Here is a 21,833-nt window from a genome sequence, read left to right on the forward strand (position 1 = left end):
AGAGATGTCATTCAGAAAGTGTCAACCGGGTCCCATCCACTACCGTACATCATCTTTCATCCTTCCATGACCGCCACCCTGAATCATATTTCATAGATCATTTTCACCATCATCACTAGCTCCGTTCCGTGTCACTGATGTGGGATTCATTAAGGCCCTCCTTTGATGGATCACTTCTTGTTGACATCAGCTCATTATCCAAGAAGTTGATCTAGGAACACCCCCTCAGTACTTTGAAGCTTGCATGCCTTAATGGCAAGTTTCTCACTCCCGGTGATAGGTATACATTAATGACCTTCGACCAGGAGACTTTGCATGGTGTTCGACGTCAGATCCTATATTCGCACCACGTGAATTGTGCTGCAGTACCTTGAGGGTCATCATCATTATCGGTGATTCCTCTCGCGCTTGTTAACAGTTTACATTATTGACTGGTAATCAAGCGATGTCTTTCCATGTTAGACTTCAAGAAATTCTCACATGGATCGACTTGTACTAAAGTGAAGATCGGATAAGTTTGAAGACCCCGGATCTAGTTTCATCCATCCGGGCTACGATATATATTCAGGAGATAAAAACATAGACATGTGCAGCAGATGATCATCCTACTAAAAGGATGATAATTAAAAGCAGAGAATTATCAGTCTATTATCAGACGATCATCTGTTTATGTACAACAAATGTATTTATAAAGCTGAGCATGGGAAATGCCCGCATCAGCTAGATCATGAAAAGAAAGTATGAAAAGATAATGTATTGTATTGTATTTTGTTACAGGTCACCTCCCGACGATTGAATGAACTTCGGATCCTCCTAATAAAGCATTTCACCCGATAAACGACCTCATACTTTAGGGGGAAACTGTTATAGACATTTTTGTGCCTTACAGCATAGAGCATGAAATGTCAATAATCTAAGGGATCCAAAGTCTCTAAACATGTTGTTCTTACCCTTAGAGGAACAAGGTCAGCAAACTGCAGCACTGCAAATCAGTTCTCCACTGAAAAACACTCAAAAACAGGTCAGTTTTGGATCAAAGCAGCTGCTCCACTAGGCTTCTGCGCTGAATGTCAAAAGCTCTATGGTGTACCTGCGCTGCATTGCAAGTGCAACAAAGGCTACCTGCGTTGGGCGTACTTTGACATGTGGAGGAATCTTTTTTTCAATGTGCCAGTGCCCAGGAAGCTTCCAAAAAGACACTTGATCATAAGATTCGCCTAATGATGAGTTAAGAGCTTCTAAAACTCCAAGTGGAAGGTAGAAACTCCGAGTGAAGAACTGAAGAACACCTGGAGTTGAAGAGGATAACAAGTCACACATCAAGCTGACTTATCTTCACTCCAAAACTCTATATAAGGATCTCATCCCATGGGATCTAGAGGCCGAAATTTAGTGCAAAGAATTGCTGTTGGTTTACAGTCGAGAGTATTGGGTGATTGCTTGAGGGAGGTGAAGAAGAGATTTCTCTCCGTCGGGAAGGTGATGCTGGATTGGAACTCTCATGGTTGTATCACCACTTGAACCTTACTTCCATATATTAATAAAGCATTTGAGGTTCTTCTATTCGCATGTGTTTCAATGGTGTATTGCCTTACTTGCGTCTTTCATTTATGCTAATCCTTGAATCAATTATGAATGCATGCTTCTTGTAGTTTCCTTTTCTTGTCTTATTTGTAGGATCTCGTGTAGCTGGGCCCGTGAAAAGACTTGGAGCTGGGAGCAAGCAGCAAACAAAGGAGATTGGATCGACCATTTGCGCAAGACATCGGTAAGTGGATCTCTTCCTTTTATCTCTTGCATGTCATAAAGAAGAAACTTTAGATAGCTTTGCTTTCAGCTGTTGCTAAGGAACTGTCACCCTTAGAGTGGGTTAGGGTCATTCCGAGTTGGATACTTTCCCCCACAACAGAAAGCCAAGAATAAATCCAAACAGCCCAAACAGGACTCCCCTAAACCTCCATCCGAGGAAGGAGCCAAGCGTAAACCTAAGTATCCTTGTCTTATCTGTGACGAGGATCACTACACTAAAGACTGCCCCAGGCGATCCGAAGTTAGTCGATTCTTCCTGGTGGTGTTCCAGTTCAGCGAGTTTTGTAAAGAATTTCACCCCTCCCACTCTCTCGGGCTTCATGCTTTAGGGGGCATCTGTTACACAGTAATTTGTCACTGTCTCCCTGTCAGTCTTCCTACTGTGTCATGAGTCCAATCCATCCATGCTCATGCTCTCTAATGTTTCCAAATGACCCACTTTGCCAAAGATTCTGCTATCATCGCAACTGTTGTCAAAATAAACGCGCTGATGGGCGCTCCATAACAGACGGAATGCGCTGCCAGCGCGGAAGTACACGTGTTTCCCGTGCTGGTCGAATTTCATTAGACAACGCGTCTGTTATTCATATCTGATCGCGATGAGATGACCTTCTTTGTTATTCAGCTGCGAAGTCAGTGCTCCAGTGCAGTTATGGACCCGTGCTGATCCAGTTTGGGTGAGCTTGTTTTAACAGCCGGCCTGCCAGATGACTCCAGACCTGGTTGTTGGCCTTGTAAATGTCGCCCTCGCTTCTCTGGCATGTCGGTTTCGTCATTTCAGCCACCTTCCTTGGAGATAAGCTCATCCTCCCACCATTCATGGAGACTCCTTCTCTTATTTAAGCCTCTACCATTGCCATGAGCAGCTAGTTTTGGAATTGATAGCGCTTAGAGTGTTGGTGCTAGTGTGTGAACTTGATAGGTAGTTGGTGTGAAAAGTGTGGGATTGCTAGAAAGCTTAAGGAAGGTTGTGAAGTGTTTCTTTCTTGTGTAAACTTGTGTGAGAGAGATTTTTTGTCTTGAGAGATCTACCTCTGAAGGTGAATGCTTAAGAGACTTGCTGGCTGGACCCTCTTGAGAAGGATTTGACGTCAGAACTTTGGTTGTATTCTTCTCTATTATTTATCCATAATAGATGACTATCATTATGGTTCCACTCTCATTGTTTTATGTTTGATGTTAAGTTATATCTTCTCTGACCGATATATAATTGCATCTACTAGATTTTATGCTTGTTTTCGTGTTGTTCTTTGCATGTGCGAGTGTCCAATCACGGAGATCGTGGGGATCGTGACCGGCCAAGGCAAAGGAACGAGGGCGACATCTCTTCGAAGAACGCTAGCGTTGGAATCCAAGTAGGTTCTCACCATCTACTTTTTATTTGCAATTAGGAACTTGCATGATAGCATTGTGTGATTGTTGCTGGACTTGGTCTGGGCTAGTAGGGATCGTCTCTGTCTGCAGAGAGGATTTACCTCGACAACAAGTATAATAAAAAAAACATTACTAATATCACCCAACGTATCTTCTTCAGGAAGTTTTATCTCCGGATCCCTTCAGAGGTATAACCCTGAAGATGGATAATCCTCTATAACTATGACTTGTTCCTCCCTGTTAGTTCCCTATAATAATAGTGTAGCCCCATTATTGTTATTTTTAGTGTATCCCCCTTATTTTTATTGTTAATGGAACCCCCATATTACAATTAATGTGCCCCATATAAGCACACTATTGTTAATTTTGTGCCCTTACATTATTGTTGTTGTGTAGGCTATAATTTTGTTATAACCCCTTAGACTCATATATAGAGAAAGGAGGTCTTGCCATTTGTATCATCCAAGAATTGTTAATTTATGTTATACAAAGGAGGTTTCCCCCTTGAAGGGGATAATTTTCAAGCCATTGATCTATCTTTTTCTATTTTTTTATCTGGTTGCATAACATTTGGTATCAGAGCCTTAGATTCTAGGGTTTCGTTGATTCAAACAAGTCAATCTTTGAATTTTCATTGTAACCTTTTTTCGATGAGGCTTTATAAGTATAAATTTTGATGACATGGAGCCAATATCATGGTAAATATCATGTGCAAATTTTAGATCTTGGTTCAACATATTTTCAGAGATATGGTTCGATGAATTTAGGGTTTTTTTCAGGATCCAACATTTAGTCTCAAACAAGTGATATAGGGAAAATCGTCATAAAATTCTCTACGAGAATCAAATTTGAATTTCGTAAAAAGTGACTGAAATGAAATATATTTTATTCTTTTGTATATCATTTTCAGGGTTGAAGGTTGAAACATGGACACATGGCATTCCATACATGTTGTCTCTACTAATCTAGTCTATAATTAGGTCATTGTGGGAGAATGGTCATAAATGTTTCTTGAAAAATTAAATCTTAGTATGAATTGTGGCATTGGAAATAATACTCATAGGGCTATTATAAGACAAAAGTTCAAACCTTGGAGATATGAAATTGCAGAGATAGAATAGTTTCAATATCAAGCTCCTAAAAAGAAAGAAAACGGTTTATATTTTTTTAAAATGTGTATAAATTTTGTTTGAAAAATCAGTTTGAAGTTATTCAAAGTGCAAGTCAAGCATATATATCATTGTTTGATTCAAAAATTCCTCTAAAAAAAAAATGGACAAACCTAGTAAGGAACCAAAAAACTTTACTATGCCACGAGAAGAAGAGGAATAAATGCAACATGATATATCAAAATTATGAGACCAAGTGCAACAAATTTTTCTCTTGCAAAGAGTAACCAAAAATGAACTAAAAGATAAGATGGATGTTTTAAAATAAGACATGGGATTTTTTAAAGTAGACATGGATGTGATGAATTTCAAACTATAAGGGTTGACAAAGTTGTTGCAAGTAATGCTTCACAGTGGTGCTAAGGCAGTCCATGAAAATCATGATGAGGACAAAAGGAATATGAATTATGATGTTATAGACTCCAATGTTGGATTTTAGACCCATAACATCCCAAATATCAACATGATGTATTTTAATGGAAAGGATCCAATAACATGGATACTACAGATGGAGCAATTCCTTGATATACATGATGTGTTTCACACATCAAAAGGTATGCATTGCATCTTTATATTTAAAACAAAATTATTTTTTGTGGTATGAATGTCTTTGTTCTCATAAATCAATTGTCACTTGGACAATTTTTGCGGAAGAATTTGTAGCACATTATGAGGATACAAAGATTAATACCTTCTTTAGCCAATTGATAAATATCAAACAAAAGGGTTCAATGGTTGAGCACGTTGAGGACTTTCAAATATTGAATATCAAGTTAAATAATATTCCAGAGGAGAATAGGATTGCTGTCTTCATAGGGAATTTTAAGGATAACATCCAACATGAGGTTCACCTTTGGGAACCTGATTCCTTGGAGAAGGAATTTAAGGTGGCAAGAAAAGTTGAAAGAAAATATATGGCCACAAGGATGTATACCACTCACAAATATAAATGTGGAATTGTTGATGATCCTAGCCTCAAAATACCTAAAAGGTTGACACAAAAGATCTTTGCTACAGTTGTGATAAAAAATACACTAAGGTTCATAATTGTTTTGAGAAGAAATTATTTTACATAGATCATGACGAGGAAGAAAAGGAACAATAAACATCAAAATAAGAGGATCTACATGTTGGGTTGTGTTATATTTTTTTCATGACTAGCCCACATAGTTTACGGGGGGGTTAGAGGGGGCGCGGAGCCCCACCTTCGTTGTGCCGATTGTGTATAGGGGGGGTTATAGGGGGTCGAGCAGCCCCCCTCTACGGGGTCCTAGGTAGCGCCCTGGGGATTTTTTTTTGGACCTTATATTAGGTTGGGCAGACCTACCTATGGTTTTGGACATGATGATTTTTGGTCCATGGTTTTGGACGTGATGATTTTTGTTCCATGGTATTAGATGTAAAAATATGTATTGTAACATTGAAATGAACATAATGAAAAATCAAGTTGGCAGTCTTGGTTTTGGGATCCAGGGGAAAATCTTTGTGTATATGTGTTATGCTCTTGCATTGTTTATTTTCTGTGTTTCAGAATTCGTATGCAAGTAATTTCTATACGGGGTTATAACCTACATTTGGTATCAGAGTTGTTTTGGGTTCAAGAGGACGCCTTTGTTGCTAAGGGGTTTCGCCCGGGCCTGTGGTAAACCCTGTTTAATGGGAGATCTGCAGGATTGATTCTAGTGGTGAAAGAAAATGGTGAGCAGTGGAAAGGTAGAGATCGAGAAATATAATGGTCATAGTTTTGAGTTATGGAAACTCAATATGGAGAATCTGTTGGTAGATAAATATCAGTGGATCATGGTAGATCCAGGTACTAAGCAAATGAGAGTGTCTGATGAAGAATGGAAGAAGTTGGATTAGAAGGCAAAGAGCACAATACGATTGTGTGTCTCAGATTCAGTATTGTTGAATGTATCAGGGGAAGCTACGGCGAAGGATTTGTGGGATAAGTTAGGGACTTTGTACCAATCTAAGTCTTTGGTGAATAAATTGTTCCTATGGAAAAATTTGTATAACTTAAGGATAGAAGATGGACACTCGGTGACAGAGCATTCGAACGCATTTAATACTATGGTAAGTCAGCTATTTTTTATTGATACTAAAATTTTATATGAAGATAAGTGCATTAGATTGTTGTGTTCTCTACCAGATTCATGGTATAGTCTGGTTATTGCAATAGGTAGCATTGCATCTGCCTTGCAGTTTGATGAAATATTCTCATCCTTACTGATGGAGGAAATGAGATAGGAAAATATGGAGAGCCATAATGGTGATGCATTTTCTATACGAGGACAATCCAAGAATAGAAACAAAAATAATTCATTGAGTGGGAGATCTAAATTTCCAGGGAAACCTGTAAAGGTGTTTTGCTGGAAATACAGAAAGGAAGGGCACTACAAAAGGGACTGTAAATCTAAAGCTCCTAACAAAGGAAAGGGATCTAATGATGCTCCTTCAATAGAGGCAAAAACCACCTCAGATGAAGGTGGGGATGTGTACTTGGCTTCTTCAATTACACATGTGGATCATGTGGCATGGTTGATTGACTCAGGTGCATACTTTCACTTCACTCCCCATAAACAATGGTTATGTGAGTATGAGAAATACGATGGTGGTGATGTCTACTTAGGGGACGATAGGAAGGCTAGAATCGTTGGTTGGTGAAAAGTAAAGTTGAAGTTGCAAGGTGGAAGGGTTAGAACACTTCCGGGTTTTCTGCATATTCCTGCATTAGCCAAAAATATGATTTCTATAAGAAAGCTGGATGATGCAAGTGTAAAAACATTGTTTGAGAAAGATACGTGCAAGATGGTTCGGGGAGCACTGATGTTGATGCGGGGAGTTCGGATTGGAACTCTATACAAGCTACAAGGTAGCACTGTTTTTGATGGGTATAACAGTTCTGTGGTTCTTGAAAGTGGAGCAGAAAATCTAGTGGTCTCTGGAGAGAGGACCATGCTATGGCATCAAAGGATTGGACATATTGGAGTGAAGGGCCTTCAAATACTTCATGGTAAAGGTATGGTACAAGGTATGAGTAGTAGCTCTCTGGATTTTGATTTATGTGAAAATTGTGTATATGGGAAGAAAAATTGTGTGAGTTTCCCCTCTGGTGGTAAGAGGGAAAAATAGATATTAGAACTTGTGCACAGTGATGTGTTTGGACCTATGAAGGTTCCATCACTGGTAAGTCTGTGTACTATGTATCATTTATAGATGACTTCTCAAGGAATACATGGATATATTTCCTTCAGAAGAAATCTGAAGTCTTTTACAGGTTTAAAGAATTTAATGCTCTGGTTGAAAACTAGACAAAGAGGAAGATAAAGGTGTTGAGGACAAATAACAGTGGAGAGTTTTGCAGTACAGGAAACTGAAGAATTATGTAAGAAGTGTGGTATATCACGGCGGATTACTACTCCATACACACCTGAGCAAAATGGAGTTATAGAAAGAATGAACAAGACATTGATGGAAAGGGCAAGAAGCATGCTTAGTGGTGCCAGGTTAGGAAATGAATTTTGGGCAGAGGCGGTGGAGACAACATGTTACCTAGTCAACAAATCACCTTCATTAGCATTGGAGGATAAAACTCCACAAGAGGTATAGATTGGTAAGAAACCCTCTCTTTCGCATTTGAGGTTATTTGGATTCAATGCATATGTACATGTTCTAAAGGATAAAAGAACCAAGTTGGATAGTAAATCTAGAAAGTAAATCTTTATTGGGTATAAGGATGGTTTAGAGGGTTATAAGCTTTGGAACCCAGTAACAAAGAAGGTTTTGTACAACCAAGATGTGGTGTTTAGAGAGATAAAAGATGTTATTAAACATGAAGTCCAACCAAAGGAACCTAAGAAGATAGAGTTTGAGCTTAATGAGGAATAACCAGACTCTACATTAGAGGAGGAATCAGAAGATGAAGAGCCACAAACTCCGGGTGTGAGAAGATCAGTTCAAGAAAGAAGGCAACCGGAGAGGTATAGTCCATCTGCTTTCTATTCAAATTTTTCTTTATCTATTACTAATGATGATCCCAAAACTATGAAGGAAGCAATAGATCCAGAGGATGGCAAACTCTGGAAAGAGGCCATGGTTGATGAAATGTCATCTTTGCACAAAAATGAGGCTTGGGATCTGGTGGAGTTATCAGCTGGAAGAAAACTCATTGGTAGCAAATGGGTGTTCGAGAAGAAGACAAATGTAGAAGGAAAGGTGGATAAATACAAAGCTTGGTTGGTAGCAAAAGGTTATTCCCAGGTGTCAGGAATTGATTTTGGTGATATTTTTTCTCTTGTTGCCAAGATAGCTTCTATTAGATTACTTTTATCTGTTGCTACTGCTTCTAATTTTGAGGTATAAAAGATGGATGTGAAGACAACATTTCTTCACAGTGATATGGAAGAGGAGATCTACATGAAGCAACCTAAAGGTTTTGTAGTGAAGGGTATGAAAGAATTGGTATGCAAGTTAAAGAAGTCTCTATATGGGTTAAAACAGTCACCAAGGATGTGGTATCAGAAATTTGATACATTTATATGGGGACTTGGCTTCACCAGAAGCAAAGCATATCACTATGTGTATTTTAAATTAATTGGTGACCTTGTTATTTATCTGGTCTTGTATGTGGATGATATGTTGCTGGTTGGAAATGACAAAGAAATTATCCAAGATTTGAAGACCCAATTTTCCTCCAAATTCGACATGAAATATATTGGTGTTGCAAACTATCTTTTAGGCATGGAAATTAAAAGAGATTGGGAAAAGAGGAAGCTATGGTTAAACAAGAGGAAGTATGTCGAGACAATACTATAGAAGTTTAATATGCAGGATAGTAAACCAGTGAAGGTTCCTATTCCTGTAGGTGTAAAGTTATCTGTTGAACAGTGTCCCAAGACACAAGAGGAGGAAGAGGACATGTCCTGTGTTCCATATGCAAGTGTACTCAGTAGCCTGATGTATGAAATGGTCTATACTAGACCAGACATTGCACATGCAGTGGGAGTATTGAGCAGGTTTATGTCAAAACTAGGGAAGGAGCATTGGACAACAATGAAGCAGGTTTTCAAGTATTTGCGTGGCACTAGTGATTATGGTTTGTGTTACTAAGGAAGACCAAGAATGGACAAAGTGTTGGATATTCGTGGCTTTGTTGATGTAGACTGGGCTAGAGATATGGATCAGAGAAGATCTACAAGTGGGTATGTGTTTAACCTATTTGGAGTTGTAGTTAGTTGGATGAGTAAGAAACAATATATAGTGGCACTATCAACTACAGAGGCAGAATACATGAAAACCACTCATGCAAGAAAGTAAGTAGTTTGGTTGCAGAGATTGTATTCAAGTATGGGATTAGTACAAGGAGCTATAAGGATAGACTATGACAACAAAAGTGCAATTTTCTTGGCAAATAACCCTGCTTATCATTCAAAGACAAAGAACATTGATGTTTAGTATCACTTTGTGAGGGATATGATATAAGACAAAAAGGTGTTGCTGGTAAAGGTGAACACTTTGAAGAATACTGCAGATGCATTGAAAAAATCTGTGAGACCTGAGAAGTTCTCTTGGTGTAGAGAAACAATGGGTGTTACAGGGCTGGATAAATGACTAAGCTCTCCTGTGGGCCCCTATGGAAAGAAAAGAACAAGTGGGAGAATGTTGGGTTTTGTTATATTATTTTCACGACTAGCCCACGTAGTTTACGAGGGGTTAGAGGGGGGGGGGGGCAGAGCCCCAACTTCGTTGTGCCGACTGCGCAGAAGGGGGTCACAAGGAGTTTGAGGGGGTTGGGTTATTATGGACCCTATATTAGGTTACATGGACCTACCTATGGTTTTGGACGTGATGGTTTTCAGTCCATGGTTTTGGACACGGTGGTTTTCAGCCCATGGTATTGGATGCTTCGGCATGTATAAATATGTATTGTAACATTCAAAGGAACATAATGAAAAATCAAGCTGGTAGTCCTAGTTTTGGGATCCAGCGGAAAATCTCTATGTATAGTTGTTTTATGAGTTATGCTCTCTCATTATTTATTTTCTGTGTTTTATAATTCGTGTGCAGGTAATTTATGTGTGGGGTTAAAACCTACACTACACTAGGAACCAACCCCAGAGAAATAAGAAATGAATCCGAACATATATGCATTGGTAAGAATTACCACTCCTCAAAATCCCAATGTAGAAGGATATATCAGGAAAAAATAAGGTAGCAATGTTGATAAATTCTAGTAGTAACCATACTTTTATTCATTGTAAGATAGCAAAGGAATTAATTGATTTTTATATCGAGCACTAGAGTGTCAAGTGATGGTTGAAAATGGAGGAACTATAAATTTCTCAGGGAAGTGTCATAATATCAATATAACCATGGGGGAATATGTGTTGAATAGTCCAATACTTTCCATTCCAATGGGTGTTGTTGATGTTGTATTAGGAGTCTAAGGGGTACAATATTTGGGGATGATAGCTTTTAATTTTTAAGAACTTTTCTTGAATTTTTCATGAGAAGGAAAGAAAATTAAATTAAGGGGTATTGCTGGGAAACTAGGGAAGATAATAAATTCTAATGGAGCGACAAAGATTTTGAAGAAATAACAATGAGGCATAACATAATTATGCTCACTAGATGTTCAAAGATTGAAATCATCCATTTCTCAAGAGCTCTAAAGAATATTGTACAATCATTCTAAGGTATTTGAGACTCCCAAAGGCCTCCCGCCATTTTTTTATCATGGTCATGCTATTCACTTGATTCCAAGAATCATTCCTACAAACATTAGGCCTTACAGTTATCCCTATGCCCAAAAGAGTGCAACTGAACTTATGGTTATAGAAATGGTAGGGGTTGGTATAATTCAACCTAGCCAATGTTCTTTCTCTCCTCTAGTAGTATTGGTACACAAGAAGGATGGGTCATGGCATATGTTTTTGGATTATAGAGAGCTCAACAAGATCACTATTAAAGATAAATTTACCATTCCTATCATTGATGAATTGTTATATGAATTACATGGAAAAATTTACTTCACCAAGCTAGATTTTTGTTCAGGATATCATCAAATTAGAATGAAGACTGAAGGCATTCTGAAAACAACATACAAAACTCATGAAGGTCATTATGAATTTTTGGTCATGCATTTTGGGCTTACTAAAGCACCTTCCACTTTTCAAGGTTCGATGAATTCCATTTTCAAACCCTTCGTTAGAAAATTTGTGTTAGTACTTTTTTATGATATACTAATATACAACAAGCCTTTGAAGGATCATGTTCAACATGTTTGTAGAGTGCTCAAACTATTGGAGGAGAAACAATAATATGTAAAAACCTCCAAATGTTTCTTCAGAGTACAAGGTGGAATACTTGGGTCATATTGTATCTCACAAGGGTGTTAAAGGAGACCCTAACAAAATCAAAGCCATTAAGAAATGGAAAATCCCTACAACCCTAAAGAATATTCAAGCATTTCTCATGTTGAAAGGGTATTATCTCAAGTTTGTTAAGAATTATGGGAGAATAACAACGTCTCTAACAAAATTACTGAAGAAAGATGAATTTTCTTGGACTCTAGAAGCAACTAAGGCCTTTGAACATATTAAAGAGGAAATGCACCAAGCACCAATCTTAGCTACACAGGACTTCAAAAAAACTTTTATTGTGGAATGTAATGCCTCGGGAAATGGAATTGGTGCTATTTTAATGCTAGAAAGAAGACCCATTTATTTTGAAAATCATCCAATTAAATGGAAGTATTTACAAAAACCTATTTATGAGAAGTAAATGTTTGCAATACTACATGCACTAAAGAAATGGCGACTTTACCTAATGGGAAAAACCTTCAAGGTAAAAATAGATCATGAAAGCCTTAAATAATTTTTTTGAACAAATATTATCTTTAGAAAATTAATTAAAATGAGTCACAAAGATGTTGGGTTATTACTTCGAAATCATCTACAAAAAAGGGAAGAAAAATGTTGTTGTAGATGCACTCTCAAGAAAGGATGAGGATGTGGAAGCATTGCTTTGTTCCATTTCTATTATCCAACCTGATTAGATAACTAAAAAAAGGAATGAATGGAAGAATAATGAAGAGGTGTGGACACTCATTCAAATGTTCCAGCAAGATCCCAATACCTCTTAGACATTTATTTGGAAAAATGATTCATTATGGTACAAAGATCACTTATATCTATGTAAGAATTCCCAACTCAAATAAAATATTCTTTTGGAATTGCACACCTCCCCCTTAGAAGAGCACTCAGGATTTTAAAACTTACACTAGTAGAAAATGAGAGAGTAGTGACTAGGTGACTAAAAATGTTAGTCACCATAGCCTTTCCGAGTGAAATACTACCAAAAATGAGAAATATTAAGTGACCCAAATAAAAATGACTAAGATAAACAACTAATTTAGTTTCAAGATAAAATATAGAACAAGCTAATAAGTAATACAAGTAAAAATTTCTAATGTGAATGACTAATTTAGTTTGGTAAAAAAAATATGACTACCTAAAAAGTACTGCAATAATGCACACAACAACAAGAAAGGTCATTGGTGAGGTTCATGTCTATGATAAACCTTTAAGGTTAGTCACGAATGTTGCATATGGTGATGGACCTTAAAAAAACATTATTGTAAATGCATATAGTGATGGTCCTTTAAGGTTTTTCACAAAATCCATTTTCAATGACAATTTTGGCGAGGGTTGTTAAAGGCCCATCACCAATTCTATCTTTGGTGACACTTCTAGTGATGATATTTTATTTGCCAATGCTTTTTTTGGTTACTTTTGGTGACAATCAAAAAATGTTCATCATCTTTGATCATTCCAATTAGTTTTTTATGACGTTAAGTGATTGTTGTTATATTTTTTTCTCAAAAGATAATGATTTAAGACCATCGCTATGGAGTCTTTTTCATTGTGTGTCCAAGGCCATAATGTTTAGAGTTAATCAATTTTTTAAGAATTAAGTGTGTATCATTTCCCACAAGTAATGATAATATAGTTTTCCTATGAGTTAACACATGATTCATCTTTGTTAGGTTTATAATTCCCTTTAGATGAAGTTCCATTAGTGTGTGTGTGTGTGTATGAGCCATATTATTTAATACATAATGAAGCTCATTCAAATATATTAATGAGAGAGACCTAACACTCCTCAACACTCATGGCACACCGTGATATGCTTTGGCACACAATAGCATTCCTTGTCACCTTACATGTCCCGGAACATATTTGTACCTAAAACATCTTTTCATGACTAGGATGCCCAAGCACATGTTGGCATGCCCTCTCACAACAAAGACTCCCCTAGAATGAGTTGGCATGCCTTTTAGTCCATATCATTCCAGGGAACACCTTGGCATGCATTGACATACATTAACACTTGGCATGGATTAGCACTTGGCATGTATTGGAACCTATTGTTAGTGTGCTTATCATGTTCCTTTTATAAAAACGTAAATTCCTACTTATTAACCCTCATATGTGTCCGAATAATATTTCAAATTATTCTATTTTTTTTTGTTGTTGAGTATGGAAAAAATTTCGAGCGAATAAGTTTGGTGATTGGTAACCTAGACTAACCAATCGTCTCTTCTTGTGACCACCTCTAGCATGCCTAGACTCGGCCAAGCTACGGCCTAGCCCTAATGGTGAATCTGAAATCAAACCTTGACACCCTCTAATACAAGAACATGGTCACTGGTCGGCCTCCTGAACATGAATCTTTCTTCACTAAGTTATCCTCTAGAACTAAATTCCTCCCTCTTGGAGGAAACTTTGAAAATAGAGAAACCGAACACTTACAGAAAAGGAACAACCTCAAAGAAATAAAGAAACAAAGAAAGGGAAAATGAAAGAAACACTCTCAATAAAGGGAATGACCTTGGTCAGCCCCTCCTCCACAGACACAAGCACAACAAGGAATTTGGAGCAGCAACAAGAACAAAGGAAAAAAAACAAAGAATAACTGCAACCCAATAGCCAAGAAAATCCTGGAATTGGAGATTTGAGACTCAAGAGTTGCGGTCTACAGAGAATACATGCAAGAACATGTAGTCATATGAAAATTTATGGGCATTTTGCCAACTGAAAAAGCCCTGAACTCATGGATACAAATAAAATGGGCACCCAAGTGGGATATAAGACTCGAGCTAGGTTCTAAAGGTTTCATCACAGTAATCTTTGACCTCCTAGAAGACAGAGACATAATTTTTGAAGGAGGTCCTTATTTCCTCAACTCAGCAGTCCTATACATGAGATTTTGGAAGGAAAACTTCACTCCAGAGAAGAGCATTTCACAAGAGTTCCAGTCTAGGTGTGTCTCTACTTATTACCAACTGATTACTGGGATCCTTCAGTTTTTAAAGGCACATGATATCAGCTGGGAAAGTACATTAAGATGTCTGAAGGAACTAGAAATGGAAACTATGTTTCCTACGCCAGAATATTCATGTACATAGATGTCTCTGGAGCCCTCAAAAAATCACCTCAAGTCTCTGATCATGAAAATGAAAAAAAAGACAGTGAAGGCTACATCTGAGTCAAATCTAGAAACAAGAACAACAGGAAAAATACCATCCCCAAAATGCATCAACATAAGAACAACCAAACCCAAACTATCCAACAAGAGATGAAGCAGGATAAGAGGAGCACATCCAAGCAGATAGAGAACAAGAGGGCAAGGAGGCAGATAACAACAACAAAGAAAACAAGCACTCACAAGAGGACAACAAAATTGAGCAATAGCAATCGAGTAACCACGAGAGGAGAGTTCCATAGAAGAAGCATTGGAGAGGGTAGGCCTGGCAACCATCACTAAGGAATGGTAGCTAAATGGAATAAAAGCTATACCAAAACAACAATTACAAAAATTGAAGGATTTTACCTCCTCCAAGAAGATCTAAAACTCAAGGCTCTCCACCCCTCACAAGATAGAAATGTATCAAAAGGAATCTCGACAAACATTCTAGTAGGCAGATTCAACCTTAAAGGTCCAAGTCGAAAAAGAGGACGAAAGACAACCAGTCATCTTCTCCAAGAACTGGGTACTAAGCTCATCAATAAAGGAAAGGTAAAAGCACTGGCCCTAAACCCCTCTCCTTATTTATGAATTGCATTTCTTGGAATATAAGAGGACTAAATAGTCCTGGGAAAAAATAAATCCTGAAAAACAGAATCCTCTCTGACAATCCTGATATCCTTTTAATTCAAGGAACCAAAATTGATTCAATTCACCCTTATATCTGGTAAAACACCTTCTTCAATACTTACATCTTCATATCCAACTAGGCTATTGGTTCTGCGGGAGGGATCATGACATTATGCAAAAATTCGAAGTTTGAACTCATCTCCTCTATTGCAACGCATCACTCCATTATCGTTACTGAAGAATCATTGGCACCAAGGATAATATCTTCATAACCAATTTATATCCCCCCCACAAGGTGATCGACTGAATTAATATGCCTCAATGCATATCCAACCTCCTCAATCCCATTCATTTACCTTTCAAAAGCATAACAGGTGATTTCAACATGATAACTAATCTAGCAGAGAAGAAGGGAGGAATCCAAAAGCTAGAAAAGGACTCAAAGGATTTCCTCTCAACAATAGAAAGCCTCAATCTCATCTACATCCCCACCAGCAATGGAATTTTCACCTAGAACAACCAAAGAGGAGGGGAACAACAAATAGCCTCCAATCTAGACTATTTCCTCTTATTGGAACAAACATATCTTACCTCTTGGGGAACAGAAGCCCGTATACTCCCACAAGCAGGCTCTAATAACTGGCCCATCTCTCTCAAGATACAGATCTCCACGGGTTGGAAAAACAAGCCTTTTAGATTCGAGGCCTTTTGGTTGGATCATCTGGATTTCCTGGACAAAATGAGGCAATGGTGGACTAATCCACCCACTAGAACAGGTAACAAAATGTACACCTTCCAACAAAAACTAAAATATATCAAAGAGGAAATCAAAAAGTGGAACAGAGAATCATTCGGCAATATCATCATGGTAAAAAATAATTTGGAACTTGTTAGTATCCAATAGTCACAGTGATCAAAATTACTCTTTTCACTATTGGTTATAGTCTTATGTCAAATTATAATATTTTCAAATTAAATTTGACATATCTCTTGGTTGGAAAAGGGTCTTGAGTCAATGTCTAAATATATAATGGATATGATACCCTTTCATCACAAGCTTAAGGTCATGTTCATCATCAAAAGTATCATCAAAAAATCTCATGCATCTTTTGAGGTCATTTGTTGCACACAACGACAATTTTACTTCAAAATCAGTTTCTGAAGTAATGTACATGAAGTTTACAAAAGTGAAAGAGGTTTTTTTTCAATAACAAACAAAATAACAAAACCCCCTTTAGTTTATTCACAGGTGTTATGCTTTGGGAGATATGTAGCGCAATTTGAGGCTTATGTTCAAAAAATCAAAATTTGTATGTGTTTTACTATTTTAGTCATTTCCTTTTGGCATGCTTTTCTAACAGATTTTTGAGACACCCAAGGAGGTTTTTGTAAAAAATGAGTCAAATATCAAAAACCTCTTTCAGTTTCTTCACACATGTTGTGGATTGGAATATTTGACTAGATCTTTACAACCTAGTTTTAAAGATTTAAACATAAAACGTTTTTTTTCCATAAGTGCTCACCACAATCTTTAAATGTAGAATCTCTCCACCAAAATAGATGGAATAGAAATAAAAAATGGAGAAGGTTATAGGGATATAGATAGTATTACAATATAATAGAAAAATAAAATATCATAAACTAAAACATAAAACCCTTTTTTCCATAAGTGCTCACCACAATCTCTAATGTAGAATCTCTCCACCAAAATAGATGGTATATAAATAAAAAATGGAGAAGGTTATAGGGTATATATAAATAGTATTACAATATAATAAAAAAATATAATATCATAAACTAAAAACATAAAATGTTTTTATTCCATAAGTACCCATCACAATCTCTAAATGTAGAATCTCTCCACCAAAATAGATGGAATAGAAATAAAAAATGGAGAAAGTTATAGGGTATATATTAATAGTATTACAATATAATAAAAAACTATAATATCATATACTAAAAACGTAAAACCTTTTTTTCCACAATTGTTCACAACAATCCTTAAATGTAGAATCTCTCTACCAAAATAGATGGAATAGAAATAAAAAATGGAGAAGGTTATAGGGTATATATAAATAGTATTAAATATCCATCATCATTTGTTAACGAGTTAAAAGATTTTAGATTTGGCCCTGAGGATCAGCTGGTGAGCTTTGATGTGATCTCCTTATTCACTAATATCCCAATTAATGAGGCCATTGATGTTATCAATCACATTACTAATCCCGATACTGCATTTTTAGTTAAAATTTGTCTCAACTCTACTTTCTTTAGTTTTGAAGGTGAATTCTATGTGCAGACCTGCGATGTGGCTATGGGTTCTCCCCTTTCCCCAGTTGTAGCCAATCTCTTCATTGAGGATTTTGAATCCAAAGCCTTGGCTTCTGCTCTTTACCAACCCAAACTTTGGAAAAGGTTTGTGGATGACACTTGTGTAGTTGGAGTTGTTTTTCCATCATCTTAATAGTCAATCAAGTTTCATAAAGTTCACTATGGAATTAGAAGTTGATGGTAGCCTTCCCTTTCTTGACGTCCTTATCTTGAAGAAAGATGACGGTTCTTTTTCTCATCAAGTTTTTCGTAAGAAAACTCACACAGAGCAATATCTACATGTGAATTCCCATCATTTTCTTGCTCAAAAGCTAGGCGTCCTCAGCACCTTAGCCACTCGGGTGTTACAGGTTTATGACGAAAATAACTTTGAAGATGAGATGAACCACCTCCTTAAAGTATTTAATAAAAATGGTTATAGCAGGTCTCAAAGTCTTAGGGCTTTTGAAAATGCTGGAAAAGGACTTAAGAATAAGATTGACCCCGAGGATTTGTCTTCTGGAGTTCATCTTCCTTTTATTCAAGGGACCACAAATAAAATCACTAGGGTCTTGAAAAAACATAAGATTCATTCCTCCTTTAGACCCGTTAACACTACTCGAATTTTTCTCCATTCTATTAAAGACACGGTTGACCCTAAGGATAGGAAAGGCATTTACATCATTCCTTGTTCGTGTGGAACTCCTTATATTGGGGAGACTGGTCGTTCTATTAACCAAAGGATTTGTGAACATGCTGCAGACATCAAGCATGGGAGGTCGCGCTCCTTCGCCTTGGTGGAACATGCAGAAAAAACCAATCATCACATCTGCATCGAAGAGGCTAGGGTCATTGCGAGGATTGACCATTTTCATCATCGTAAATTCAGGGAGGCCCTAGAAATTGAAAAGCATCCTGTTAATCTAAATAGAGATGATGGCTGGAACATCAACAGATGCTGGATTCCTGCACTTTCTTCCTAAATTAACTTTTTATTTATTTTCAATTTTAATAATATATATATATTCTTTCTTTTTTAATCGACATGTCACCCCTTAAACTTACTAATATTTCTTTTTAATCTTATTTATTTTGACCTTATTATAAACCCCTTTTATTATTAGTAGCCTCTTACCTTTAATTAATATTTGGAAATTGAAATAGGATATTAATATTATAATACTTATTAGGGTTATAAAAGATTAAAATATAATAATTAATTATTTTATTATAACCTCTTATAATATTTTTCTTTAAACTTATATATATATTTTGACCTTATTACTAAACCTTTATTATTATTATTTGTTGTTTTTTTTTAATATTTCAAAATTGAAATAAGATATTAATATTATAATACTTATTAAGGTTATAATGGATTAAATATAATAATTAATTTTTTTTATTATAACCTCTTATAATTTTTCTTTTTTAATCTGATGTATCATTTTAATGATCCTTTTATTTTAATTTTAAATTGAAATAAGATTTTTAGGATTATAAAAGATAAAAATAACTTTATTATTTTATTATAACCTCTTATAATATTTTTATAAAAATAATGTAAAATAAAATAAAATTATTTAAATGATTTAACTTAAACTTTTTTAATTCAAATCTTTTCTTCACCCTCACTCAAACTAGCAGTTACTCAATAATCGCTCGCTAGGAAGCTTCTCTACATCTATTTATTTCATTGCCCTGATATGGTGAAGATGAACCACATTGGATTTATGTGATTTTCTCTAATAAAAAAGTAAAATATCATAAACTAAAAATATGAATTTTTTTCCTATAAGTACTCACCACAATCTCTAAATATAGAATCTCTCCACTAAAATAGATGGAATATAAATAAAAAAAGTGGAAAAGGTTATAAGGTATATATCAATAGTAATAAAATAGTATTACACTAAACATAAAACCTTTTTTTCCCCACAGTACCATCACAATCTCTTCTGTCTGCCAAAATAGATAGCATAGAAATAGAAAATAGAGAAGGTTACAAGGTATATATAAATAATATTACACTATAATTAAAAACTATAATATCATAAACTAAAAGCGTAAACTTTTTTTTCCTCCATAACGGCTCACCACAATATCTAAATGTAGAATCTCTCCACCAAAATAGATGGAATAGAAATAGAAAACAGAGAAAATTATAAAATATATAAAAATAATATTACAATCTAATAAAAATTAGAATATTATAAACTAAAAATATAAAACCCCGAAATACTTACACAATCTCTAAATATAGAATCTCTCCACAATCTCTAAATATAGAATCTCTCCACCAAAATAAATAGATAAAATAAAAATAAAAATAGAAAAAATTATAAAATATATATATTTCCCTTTTGGATTTACGTTTTAGATTTTTATTTTTATTTTAAATTCCACCCAAATTCTTCGGAGATGAGTCTGCCAACCATTTATTCAACCTGCACTCAACAATCTATCCTCACTTTGCTCAACTCTTATCCAAAATCCCAGACTAATGGAAGTCATCGTTATCCAAATTGTTAATTTGGGTGAAGCGGCAAACATCCACAAAGAAAACGGCTGTTTTTGCGGCGATGGGTGGCGCACCACATGTCACCTTATATCGGTAACCTGCGCTCCTCCGTCCTTGTATATGTATAAATCAACCCCATTCTCATCTTTCATTCATTCACGATTTGGTTTTGTTGGATGTTGTTCTCGCTGCAGTATGGCAGCAGCAAAATGTATTGCTCTACTTCTTCTCGCACTGGCCGTGGGGGGCACCCACGCCATCTATGTCTGGTACATCGGTGAAACGGACAAGGGGTCAGAGAGATACGACTCGGATATAGGGACGCCCTATGCAGACTCGCGAATAAACTTCTGCTCCGAAATCGTCTGGAAGACATTCGCCCAGCAGTCGCCCACTGACAGGAAGAATTTGACATCTATAAGTATGGTTATGCAGAACTTGACAGCGACTACCACTACCTGCGTGAAAGGCCAGACTATCTACTCGAGTTCTGTCTCCGTTTACAAGTACCCGGGTGATCTAAAAAAAGAGGTGACAGTGATTGCCTGCGTGGAAGACGACGGTATCTACTTGAACACTGACTACGTTTACAAGTACCCGGGTGATATAAAAAAAGAGTTCTCGGACATTATGTACCAGGCAATGACGTACATCTGGCAGTGGGACGCCAACGGCACTGCGCCCGCGTGGTGGAAGGGAGGCGTTCCCGCTTATATGCGCATCGCTGCTGGTCACGCTCCCTCTAGCTGGGCTCACCTCGGCACCGGCGATAGTTGGGAAGAGGGCTACGATGTGACCGGGAGGTTTATCCAGTATTTGGACTTCGTTACGCCCGATTTCGTTGCGAATATGAACGCGAAAATAGAATTGTCATGGGACATCGGATACTTCAAGGATATCACTGGTAAATCCGTGCATGAGCTTTGGAAGGATTACAAGGCTGAGTATCCAAAAGGATCCTGACCAAAAGTAGTGGGTGAATTGCCGCATCACATAAGTCTCCTATTCAATAACAAATAGTGGCATATTAGGTGGCGGGTTTTAGATTGAAGCAGCATCATCCAGTGTATTCCTAGGCAATACGCCTGCAACAAAAAAATATCGATAAAATGGATCTTAATACAGATAAGTCTGTCCTAGTAATACAACAGAATGTTCTATGTTCTGTCGTGAAATTTCATTGCAATGTCAATAAATTGGAGAATATGTTATTTTTTTAATTCGAGTTTGAGGTTGAAACTCTACTTGGTTAGAAATCAAATCAATCTCTGATTTCTTCTTTTCAAAAATAGAAAGCTAGTTTTTTAATTTTTAAAATAACAATACTCTATTGATTGATTTGCCTTCATTTTTATTAATGTTTTTAATTAAATAGGTATCTTGAATTATTTATATATATATGAATGAAACTCTTTATAAAATGAAAGACGAAAATGTTTTTTTTAAAGAGAAACATGTAGTGGATATATTAGAAACTTGGCCTTAATGCC

At 36.4% G+C, this 21,833-nt stretch overlaps 1 protein-coding gene across 1 annotated transcript; it reads left to right on the forward strand.

Annotated features, from left to right (window-relative positions):
- Positions 1-20,538: 20,538 nt before the first annotated feature.
- On the forward strand, positions 20,539-21,306 carry LOC149216580 (uncharacterized). The gene has a single exon (XM_089390015.1). The coding sequence runs from the start codon at positions 20,539-20,541 to the stop codon at positions 21,304-21,306; it is 768 nt and encodes a 255-aa protein (XP_089246141.1).
- The last annotated feature ends 527 nt before the right edge of the window (positions 21,307-21,833 follow it).

The sequence above is a fragment of the Pinus tabuliformis genome, chromosome 1_1 (assembly GCF_031772625.1).
Source record: "Pinus tabuliformis cultivar Carrire ecotype Pingquan chromosome 1_1, CPIR1, whole genome shotgun sequence".
Lineage (NCBI taxonomy): Eukaryota > Viridiplantae > Streptophyta > Pinopsida > Pinales > Pinaceae > Pinus > Pinus tabuliformis.